General features: G+C 31.2%; 1 protein-coding gene across 1 annotated transcript; it reads left to right on the top strand.

Annotated features, from left to right (window-relative positions):
- The first annotated feature begins 363 nt into the window (after window positions 1–363).
- On the top strand, window positions 364–11212 carry LOC125072960 (DC-STAMP domain-containing protein 2-like). The gene is made up of 14 exons (XM_047683596.1): window positions 364–620; window positions 3477–3627; window positions 5221–5380; window positions 5977–6237; window positions 6633–6846; window positions 7180–7333; window positions 7768–7936; window positions 8157–8324; window positions 8622–8765; window positions 8956–9055; window positions 10420–10542; window positions 10657–10696; window positions 10767–10910; window positions 11189–11212. Exons 1-14 carry the CDS (start codon window positions 364–366, stop codon window positions 11210–11212), a joined length of 2109 nt encoding a protein of 702 aa, XP_047539552.1.
- The last annotated feature ends 1157 nt before the right edge of the window (window positions 11213–12369 follow it).

The following is a 12369-nucleotide window of genomic DNA, read 5'->3' as shown; positions in this document are numbered from 1 at the left end:
TAATCTTCTGTTAATGGATCATTAAATTTTATTAAAAACAAATATTGTTTTATAAATGTTAAAATTGAAAAGAACCTTTTTGATGAACTTTGTAAATTGGGAAACTTTTTCTTTTTTAATAAATCTATCGACATTTTACATTTATTTTCTGTTTACTTGATTATGCTGTTAGCTATCAACTACTTCTAGAATATTTGAAAAATGGCTTATTTTACTTCTATTTGGAAGGCAAGAATAATAGAGAAATGTCGACAAGAATACGAAAACGAAAAAATAAATTCACTTCTCACATCTAAAACAGAAATACCACAAAAGACAATAATGCAAAGATGGCGATTTTACGGACAGAATACGAAGAGAAGAATGACAGGGCATTTAAAAAAATGGTTTCCTGATGGTTCATCAGTATCGAATTTATATTTTTATTTGAAATCAGATCATGCATTACCCCGTTTCGTTCTGAAAAGTTTGATTGGATTCGTCTGCGGCATTGTGCTGACGTATCTTTGCTTTATATTCTTTGTATTCCAATTGTCGATATCGCTCATACACGCGACGATTATGAGTTCTATTATTGGTGTGTTACTCACGCTGGGACTGGCATTCAGTTGCAGAATAAGGTAACTTATCTAATCATATTTAAACCCTCAGTCGTTATTTGCTTATGATGGTAATTTCATAACATACCTTTAGACAATTAAGTAAGAACAACAAATTGATCGATCGAATATATCCCAAATAAAATAATGGAATATTTTAAATAGGTAGATAATAATTTCGTGTCATAATAAGTTGACATTGCCCTTAGACACTGGACATTTCTGGTACCGTCAATGCGCTATCAACCACGGATTACCAGTAAAGTCACTGGCTGGCCCAATAACCAAATTCATTTCTGGGGTGTCAGAAATAAAATAATCATAAATTTGTTATCGTGCACTGTTATAATTATCCAACAAATCTGTTTAAATCAAAGTATTATATCATGTCGAGAAAATAAACGACCGAAAAAAAAAATAGATTAAGAGTACAGTATTTTTTTTAAATAAAAGCCAATGTTGCTATTGATATGATATTATTATTCAAAACATATATTATACCTATATATTTTTATACCTATATAATACAAAAGAGCTTTTTTAAAAGTATGTCTTCGAGAATAATTTTGGTTTATGAACCAATTTTGATGGTTCTTTAAATCGCAATTTCATTGCATGCTGGTATTGAACATGTTGAATTTTTCATTAAGAGCTTATATTCAATTTAAAATAATCTTTTTTTTTATATATTTTTATTATTATTACCCTGCAAACAGTGCCTATAACTTTATCGTTTGTTTTTATCAGCCTGATGCAACAAGAACTCATAATATTTAAAAAAATACTGGTAATTTACGGTACTTACGTAACACAAGTGAAAACTAAAATGATTCAAATATTTAACGCCCTTCACATACCCGTGCTGCGCGTGTCTATGCGCGATTATTTGTCGAGTTAAAAGTTAAATACGTATATACTAGCTGCCCGTCCTGGCTTCGTCCGATTGAAATAAGAATTGTATTTCCACAGACATTTTTAACTTTGCCGTTTTATAGATTCAAGTCATTTGTAAAAAATACTTTGGTAAGGAAGGCATATTATTCGATACAAGATTATAATATAAAGCGTGGAGTTAATGCTTGTTTACTTCCAGGCAAGATATATAATATACATATATAATGGTATTTAACTAACATGACTGTATTTTTAGATGTTGAAAAAGAGTAACTACTGAGTTTCTTGCTGGTTCTTCTCGGTAGAATCTACATTTCGAACCGGTGGTAGCTTTACTTTAAATAGTTTGTTAAATGACGATTCAAAAGTGGTAGTAAAAGCCTACTTGAATAAAGTATATTTTGATTAGATTTTCTTCCTGAGCATAGTTCCACCTACCGGGTCTAACTTGAACCATCCAGGGCCTCTCCTCTCCAGGACCCAGAAACACAATAATATAACATCGAAATAGGTCTTACAGTTTAGGAGGTTTTCTGTTTGTGTCCACCTAACATAACGTTTATGATTATGTATATTTTTCGTTCGATAGTAAGTGAGTTTACATACGCTTTTATATTTATAGAAATACAAAAGTATGCCTACAATGTTATCGAACAAACCGTAGGTATTGATCGCCATTATTACAATGTCTATAGAAATAGTACCTGCCTTTCAGCTTGTATCAGATTACCGCGAATGTTCGAGAAAGTTCTGCGAACAAAACTGCCGTGCAGTTTTATTGTTGTGAAATGCCAGTTGGCTATTAAATGGTAATAGCTTTTCTGCAATAAAATATTGTAGATACTGTTCAATGAATAAGTAAATCGTTCTAATAGACTTCAAGAAAACAAGGGCATGATGGTTTAAATTTCGGACATTATTAATTCTAAAAGACATAAGTATCGAAACGAAAACCTATATTCCAATGGCATGTATAATAATAATAATTTATTGAGAAAAAAGCGTAGCCAAAATAAAAACAACTAAGAAAAAAAAGGACTTATAAATAAAATAAAATAAAAAAAGGAAGCAAAAATCACAATCATAATACAAAAACTAGTTATATGAAATATTGTAGACTAATTACACTTAATACTCAAAATGATTCTATTGACTTCCAACCTAGGATATCCTGTATCTTGGAAGTCAAATTTCACTTTATATGACTACGTAGCCCGTGTGTATAGTCATACAATCTTAAAATTTATTACCATTATAATGTATTTCTATAAAAGTATATAATATCTATTACGGCGCTCTTACAACTCGTTCCAAAGTTTTAATGGATTTTAATAAAATTTGGCACTCTACTTGATTGGCTTAATAAAAAATCTCTATCTTGCAAAATGAGGGGTGTTACAATTTATACAGTGATACTTATTCTATGATTATATAATGGTCCAAGGTCCAATATTTCTACGCCAAATAACTTTTACCAGAAAAAAATAATGTATTTCCTAATTTTTGAAACGAAAATAACTGAAAGGTCGAACTAACTCTTCAGATAAAAGTTAATTGACCGCTTCTGCTTCTACCGACAAACCGCAATACTTGGTATTGCTCTGGTCTTTAAATTAGTTGGACTAGCCAATGTACTTACAAGGGACATAACATGTAAACTCTACTGATGTGAATGTGACTATGAAAGAAAAGGTTTTTATTGAAATTGTTATGAAATAGAAAGGGTTCTTAAAATAGAATAAATTTATGAGGTCGGAACAAAACCCAGCCCAGTTTTAATGTCATTAAGACAAGCGCCCGGTTGCATGCTGTATCCTGGCCCAGACAAAGATTTTTAAGAGACCTCCTGAGACTACCGGCTGTACAAGACATGACTATAGCCCGGGACTTTAGCACCCCCTGCACCCTGGGTCCGGTAACGATGAGATGAAACAATGTCCGTCTATTTCATGCAGCATCTATTAAGCTTATTTTTTTTCTTAGGTGCCTGATATTTTTGCTAATTCCTCAACTGTTCTCTCGCGTTGGTCGTTATACCCTGACGTGCTACGCTCTGGTCCTCATTCTTACTGGCCCAGCTACAAATACTTTGAGGAATTCTGAAGTTTTGACCGGGTCTATGGCCTGTAGTCAGGTAATATTTTTTCTAAAAACTTGGACATTGAAGTACCTACCTAATAGTGTGAAAACTTTTCTAAAAGCTATAACACCTCATATTATTGCTCTAACGGTGACAGAAGAGCTGGTACCTTTTTTCTCAACCTAAAAAAATATTACTGCTATAAAATCATATTTGCTTACAAAACATTAAAATTATTGGTGTTTTCTTTTTCCGAACCGGTGGTAGTGTTTAACTTGACAATCAATAAGAAAGTGTAATACTTCTATATTGAATAAAGGAATTTGAGTTTGAGTTTGAGTATGATTACTATTACTAAATTTGATATATTAACATTACACTCTAAAATTTTCCGGAATAAATTTTCTAGATGATTTTTGTTTGTAAGAAGTAAGAAAAGAAACGTATCGCTTGACACGTATGTTACGTGAAAAGCTACTAACTTGACTAATTTAATGTCAAAATAGTTAGTATGTATCGAACCTAGTGGAAAGTGACTACCACCGCCCATGGCATTAGCGATGCTAGTAGGTTCTCTTGTTGAAGGTTCTTAAGACATATCGATTGAAATCAACAAATAACATCCGATTAGATCATTAATAAACGTTTAATACTTTTATACCGAATCAAGATTAAATTAAAATGGGTAATTAAAATTGGGAATTTAAATAATATCTCATTGTCCAATTTTTGAAATTAAAATATTATAAACCCTGTTTAGTAAGTTTTATTCTAGAGGATAATTATACCGAAATGTTTTTTAAATGCAAAAATGTCTGTTCCATCCCATTTATTTTTAAATCGTTTTTATGACCTCTTTAGACTAGGAATTACGCACTTTTAACATAATCTGCAATGGAAATGGGATATTTGCAAGGAAATTTGTTACTTGTAAACGAAGTGAATGTAATGATTTTGCTTACTTATTAATTTGAAAAAATATGTCGCGGTGTTTTAGTTGTTTGCTATGATTTTTTGACTGGTTCGATATGGGTAAAACAAGCCTACACAAATATATATAAAATTTTATTACACAGAGACTTACTGTTAAAGTCTATATATCAGTCAAATCCGCAACATTCGTGAACAAAAGTTGTGAAGTTAAATTAAAATAGGCATACTATAGCAAGTGTGCTTTATTTAAAGAAAAAAATCTTGAAATTAATAGCCCGTTAAGCCTTTGGAATTGCCACTGGAATCTGTTTTGTCGCATCAGATGTGTTCCGTTAGATTTTAAGCGTAGGTACGAAAAGAAAGAGTGCACTCTTGTTCTTTAAATTATCTCTAATCTAGTATTCACATAGAATTTAACGCCTAAACTGTTCGATAATAATTTGTTCGTAAATAATATTCTATTTAATGTATCGTGTAGATTATGGATATTCCATTATTCGTTTATGTTAATATTTTTATTTTTATATCACGAAAGAACATAATGGTATTGCATTTTTTTTGCTTTTCATTGGTGCTTATGCACACTGCAGGCCATTAGTGACAAAAAAACTTAAACAAAATGAAAAGTTTTATATTATTTCAAACTTTATTTCAATCAACATAAAGTTTCAATTAGACTCTACATTTATAAGATTTTTTTGAAATCACCTCTAGGAACAAATAAAAACAAATGTTCGACACATTACCGAGACCGTGAAAAAACCTTTCAACGCAATGAAAGAGTCCATAAAGTTAATGGTGGCTGGAATAAAACGGGTCACGTCCAAAATGAAAAAAATTATATCTAAAATAAGTTTAATGGTTACTAGTATTGGTGAGTGTTGTATTAGTTATAAAAAAGTTCAATATTAATAAACCATAAGATTTTATTAATTTTATTGGGATTTTTTCAAATTATTAATTTAAGATATGAGAAATTCATATAGCCATCAATAATGTTTCTCTTTTCTATTGTATGGACTAGAAATAAAACAGACACAAAAACATTAACTTAATTATTAAGATAACTTAAGGGTAAAATGCGTAAGTATCCTTTGGTGAGTTTGCTTTCAGCACGAAACAGTAGGGTAAAACAAAAAATTAGACCGATAAATAAGAGACGTGCAATCAGTATGTCTACATTTTTATAATATAATAAAATATAAAATACAGTATATTTTATATACTGTTTTTTATATCAATGTGAATACGTTAGATCAAAATCTGTCTCGTGAGTTTGTAAATATCTGAAAGATCATGAAAGGTGATTTTGCTTACAATAAAACGTATAAAATGTAGGTAGATAAATTCTGTAGAACCTAACTTAGGTTAGACTATTTATTATTCAAATGAAATTCGACAGATTATAGTTTATCGAAAAATAATGTGTTAAGTTTGTAAGAAGTATATTATAGCACGTTTTTTTTTCAGCGGACCTTATTCAATCATCTTATTCTTGGTTAAATTATGTTGCCAATGTTTGCCACCAAAAGTTTGGAACTCCTTATGACCACTGTCTGAAATCAATCGATAGAGGAACGAAGTACTATATTAAGAGCTTAGGAAAAGATTGTTATTGGCTTTCCAATAACTCTGCGGCCAATTCGGCATGTTTGCCTGTGAAGTCGTATAAGACTATTTGTATTGTCTCTGACTACGCTACTACTTCATTTGCTGCAACACTCAAGAGAAGTATTCATGTTTCGATTTTACATATTTAGCTATTTTTCAAACCCTGGGTCGGATCAATAAAAGTTATGGGGTTTTTATTTTTATTATGAGAGGAGAGGCACAGGCAAAACGTTTGATTCGAAACCATCTGTATTTGTGGTGTGTGTACGTGAGTTTGTGTGTGTGTAATATTTGCTGCGCCGATGGCTAATGAATTCCTTAGAATGGCCAGCGTGGACAAAATCAGCTAGAAGATAATCATCATAATAGGTTCTTGAGTTTTTTTTTTGTAGGAAACAAGATATTGCTATAAATAAAATACTTATACCTAATCTTATTTATATGTATTGCTTTGATAAATATCATTATTAAGGCTTAATATAACATCGGTGATTTAACATGGGTCTGGTTTACAGGGCTGCGGGAATATATAAGTCGCATTAATACAACATTCTTCGTCAACGCCCAAATTCATCACATATATTCCTACAGCAGTAATGAAAGTAATACTTCTAGCCTAATGGCTGCTGGTATCGTGACTGAGATCAGGAAAAGGGCTGATCCTCTGCTTACTTGGTTATCTTGGAGTTCCTGTATTACTAGTTTGTTCTTATTGCTCATAATTTTCAGGTTATTATCATTTGATGCCTTTTTAGTATGGAGTATGTTTTTATTTTGTCCTAGTCTTTTTAAATATACGTTCTCATCATTAATTTCATTGAAGTACATTAAAAATTAAATATAGAAGGAGAAAGAATAATAAAAAGAGGGTTTAGAGTTAATTCCATTACGCTGTTCGGTCCAAACCAATCCGGATTGGTTATATACGGATATACGCTTAACAGATTTTTATTTGAAACATGGCGGTTTTTTCATGATGTTTTTCCTTCATTAGGTGAAATGTACGTGTTCTAAATATTGGAACAATTTGGCTCCACGTCATCTTTTTTTTTGTTATTTCAGAGCTAAATATTATCAGCACATGTTCGAAACGAGATCTCGCTATGACAATCGCTATGTCACAAAGGAACTGCGTGATTTGGATTTCAAAAGGTATCAAGAAAGACGAGAAACTGTTCTTCCGTTGAATAGAAGAGAACAAGCCAAATATATTTGTGTTAGTTTTGTTTTGAAGCTCTATTTTATAAAAAAAAAACTTTGTTAAAATGCCTTTTAAAATTGTATAGGACATAATATAATAATTGTATCCCGATACTATAGATTAGTAGTATGGGATTCGAAAAAACGATTCTATAATTTTCATTTAATTGTACATAAGCACAATTTATACTGAAAATATAATGTAAAAAATCAACTTCCAATAATAACTTTCTAAAAACGAAGGTTCCTTCAGTAATTTTCTTACGGGTTAAGTATGAAAAATTATCGAGTAAGTGGCTCTATACGACTGGCCAAAAATTAAATGTAACGTTTAAGGAATCCTGTTCAATGTGTGTAAGTTTCTTTATTGTACCGTCACGTACATAGATAAGCAGATTTAGATGTATGGGGTATGATTATATCAATTATTTAGTATCGTAATTTTTTCAGATATCATCATTCCGTCTAGTTTCATCAGAGAGGGTGTATTTAACTCGTTCGATAATTTTCATGGCGATAACTACTTTCAAGCTCTTGATACACATGGTAGCGGATTATAGCCTGTATTGGGTTTTAATTACAATACGTCATCATGGAAGGTCACAGACACCTTTATCACGTAAATGTCTCGTTTTAATTTTGTTACTACATTATTTTGAGGAAAAAAATGCTTACTTGAAGTTTTAGAATTTTCGATAAATAATAAATTAAGGCTGAAACATTTTTGTTTATTATAACTATAATATTAAAATTGATGTTCTATATTTTGCTTCATTATATTGTTATATTTGTATGTTGAAGTTTCCTAAATATCTTTCTATCTATAATATCTGATTTAGCTGGTCCATCCGACGCTGGCGTTCATGTATCAGGATCTGGTATTGTTCGAGATTTTATAAGATCAATATTGGATTCTATAACATCGCCCTTACTGCCACAAAGGTCGATTACAGTAAATTGTCTTCCCAATCCCTATCCGCCTGATCTACAGCGTTATGTACAAATTGGTAACTAATGTTGAATTTGATTTTATATTGTTGTTTTTTTTTTTGTTATATTGTTGTTGTTTTACATGAGATATTCAATTGTCCGAAGCAAAGAATATACTTGAATTATGAAAGATATATAGTAGTAATCAGTTGCATTCCCTTATCCTAGAAAAAAGGGTTGGTTCTTGTTTCACCATGATGCTCAAAAGGTGGAATTATTTGTAACTTCACTCCCCGACACACGCCAGTTTCTTTACATATTTTTCATAACCTTCAAACACGACCAAGCATTGTAATATGTTCATAATATTACAGCTATATTAATAATACTCCTGTGGTTTTTTGCACTATTCGAGCCGTATGGACTTCGTTTCCGTCATGTCATCGTGGGACACTACCAACCTGATCGAGCGAAGACGAGAGCCGTATGGCTTTACAATCACATTCTAAGAACTAGAGGTAAATTCCGGCAATATTAATCATTGATTCTGTCACATCATGACAGAATCCAATCGAGTTCTAATAATTAAGGAGATTTAAGTCGTTCTTAAAATTGTTTTTCTACTGACGTATTTAAAAAATGCATCAAGTCTGAAGTCATGAATAATAGATAAATGTATTGGTCTGTACGTTATACTGTTATTTACAGGTAGTTTTATGAAATTGGCCAGGAGAAAGTTACATCGTGAATATAAATATTCGAAGCATGAAAATCAGACATTTCGTTACTGGTTGAACTCTATTTTGCCGTAGGTTGAACTCGCTTTATAAAGGTCTTTTTTTATTAGCAATAAAATATTTTCTCCTGTCTATTTATGATTTAAGGTGCTGGCATTTGAGATATATATTTGGCACGCTACCAAAGGCGCCCCATTGCTTATTGTGTAAAACGTTTGAGGAACTGAATGATTCTGATACGAAATTAACAAAGTAAACATAGACGGCAATATTTTTGGTCTTATATTTTTAAATTTAGTTACTTTGAATAGTATCCTATAGATTAGATAGAAAATATATTGCCTCGATTAACTGGGGTTCATAATATTGCCTCAGAGTGACCCAATTTGAACATATCTAACTAATATGGGCAAAAGGCAAATCCCTCCGAGTATTATAGTAAAAAGACTAAATGTATTAAATTCACTACTCCCAATGTAAGATGTGTCAAAACGAGTGTACGTTTAAACGGGGAAGCATTAGATGTTTTAGAATCAACAGAGTTCCTTGGTATGACAATAGACTCTAAGCTCCAATGGGGCCCCCATATAAATAAATTGGCGAATAGACTTAGCTCTGCAGCCTATGCGGTAAAAAAAATTAGACTTTTGACTGATGTGGATACGGCACGCCTTGTGTACTTCAGTTATTTCCATAGTATAATGTCGTATGGCATCCTACTCTGGGGTAATGCAGCTGACATTAATACTATTTTTGTACTGCAGAAGAGGGCTATTCGTGCAATTTATAACCTGGTCCCAAAAGATTCGTTAAGAGGTAAATTTAAAGAAATTAAAATAATGACTGTCGCTTCTCAATTTGTTTTTGATAATGTTATGTATGTACGCAAAAACATAAATGATTTTCCCAGAAATTGTGACGTACATTCTATTAACACTAGGAACAAGAATAAACTTGTTACTCCAAGGACCCGATTACACAGGGTTAGTAACTCTTTTTTGGGGCAATGTATACGTTTTTACAACAGGATCCCAGAAAACGTTCAAAATTATTCAATTATAAAATTCAAAAGAGTCGTTAAAGAGCGTTTGTGTGCTAAAGGATATTACAACACTAATGACTTTTTAGTTGACTGCACACCTTGGGAATGAAATGATCGCCTCCAGGCTGTTTCAAACAACTAATATATACTTATCATTGTACCTACATGGAAAATGGTTAAAAAAAATGAAAAAAAAATATATCCCGCTGAGTTTCTTTCGCCGGTTCTTCTCAGGTCCGAGGTGCTAAATTCCGAACCGGTGGTAGATTTTTGACAATCAATAAGCAAGTGCAAACACTTCTATATTGAATAAAGATTTTTGACTTTGACTTTGACTTTATTATATATTTGAGGCCGATTTGTCTCTGTTTTGTCTTTTATGTGTACTTTCAGTTGTGATAAATTAAATTGCCCGGGAGTATATTGTATAAGATGTTTCTCCGATATCGGTCGTATGTGCACAGTTTGCTTATCGCCTAAAGACTATGGTGATTTGAGCGACATTAGCCTAGAGAAGTAAGTAGAACCTCATTACTTAAAAATATTTAACATTTCAAATTTTTTGAACTTATACAATTGACTTAATTTTTAAGTTCATCTTCATTCCTTACACATACTTGCTTATTTTAGAGGTTCGTCAGATGAAAGTGATATTGACGGAGACCTAGAAGTTAGTATAAGTAAAAAATGCTAAATTTGTTTCTTATAAATAAATAAATCAAGTATTGATATATTTGTAGTCTAAGCAAAAAGGGACTGAAATGGAAAGACTTATTAAAAAACCGAAATCAGAAAAGACAAATAGCTGCGAAATAAAGTCGGAGAAAAAGAAAAACGAAAGTAATGAACAAGCCATATTACCAGACATTGAGGGTCATGAGGATGTAAATGAAAGGAATGAAAGTCATAATAGTTCAATTACAAATACGAACGATGTAAATGGATATGATGCCATTGAAAAACATAAGGTTACCGAACATGAGCAACGAATACAAAAGAACATTACAAGACAATATGATAACAAAAGTAAATTTGACGATAAAGATGATTGTAAAGCTTCTACCGATTCTCCAAAATATAATGATCATTTAAGAAATAAAAAAAATTGTAAACAAGTTAAAAAGTTAAAGGCTAAAAGACACTATCGGACCTTTTTACGCAGAAAATCAAAAGTCCGTGTTCATGAAAAACATCCTGTTTTAAGGAATATGATATATCAATATTTACGGCGTTCGCAAGCACTTGGGCGTATAATATTTTCTAATAATATTAAGGCACGAGCAAAAACAATTAATGCATGTAAAGTTATATTTCAAACAAGAATCGCTAAATATTTAAAACTACGACACAAACGTAGAAATAACAAGTCCAAAAGAAGAAAATCAAAATTAACACTTAACCCTAATGAGAATAATAAATACCAAAAATATGCAAAAGGGTTTACTCAGAGTGGTTATTACATAGCTATTAACAAAAACAATGTTTCCAATCCCACTAGATCTTGTAACAATAAAAACACTAAAAAGTCTTGTGAAGAAGGTGAAAATTGTAAAGAACGCAATATCAGAAACAGTCGTCAAAACATAAACTTATTTCTTAGCACGTGTTCCAATTATTATAGAACTTTTAAATCAATTTCTTCTTCAAGAAAACTATACAATATTCGAAATAATGACATAGCCATTTTTAGCAATAAAATTAACTTCAAACGCAGGAAAACAACAATTAAGGCTGATGTTAATGACAACACTAAAATTAATAATAATCCAATTACTAAAATATGCTCATATCTGTTGGATAATGCTTGGTTCAAAGTTAAGAATCGTAATGAAAAGGAACTTAAAAGTAAAAATAAATCAAAATTAGAAGATCGTGGTAATGAAGATAAATATAAAAAAACTGCGATAAATGAAGTACACGTATGTTGTTAATAATTAATAAAATTACATAGATGCTAACAGTTTCCTTGAGGCCAACTTTATAAGTCATTCGTCAGCATATTTAATAAAAAAATAACTATTAACATCTCGACTTTTCACGGATGTAGTTGGAATTTTTTTGAACTTTCCTAAAGCAGTACAACCGGATTCACCGGTTAACGAGGGATCTATTCAGAAATACACGAAAAACAAAATCAAAATCGGTCAATTAGGTAAAGTTCAGTGACATAAATACATAAAGGTAAATTATATTATAAAGATGAAAAACCACCATGTTAAAATGTCGTTTGAAATAAAAATAACTAGTTTCCAAAGTTCCAACTGTATTAATTAATTTGTTTAAGTTAGTGAATTATTAAATTTTAGGCGGATAGAATTGCTACTACTCCACAATCAAAATTAA

This window comes from Vanessa atalanta, chromosome 23 (genome assembly GCF_905147765.1).
Source record: "Vanessa atalanta chromosome 23, ilVanAtal1.2, whole genome shotgun sequence".
NCBI lineage: Eukaryota > Metazoa > Arthropoda > Insecta > Lepidoptera > Nymphalidae > Vanessa > Vanessa atalanta.
This window is presented reverse-complemented; position numbering and strand designations above follow the sequence as displayed.

Bases quoted from the DNA above. Each gene is read 5' to 3' on its own strand.
- LOC125072960 (XM_047683596.1), top strand. From the start codon at position 364: ATGACAGGGCATTTAAAAAAATGGTTTCCTGATGGTTCATCAGTATCG. The intron at 6,847-7,179 runs GTTATTATCATT...TTGTTATTTCAG, and splicing joins TTATTGCTCATAATTTTCAG to AGCTAAATATTATCAGCACA. The intron at 9,056-10,419 runs GTAGGTTGAACT...GTGTACTTTCAG, and splicing joins TGGTTGAACTCTATTTTGCC to TTGTGATAAATTAAATTGCC.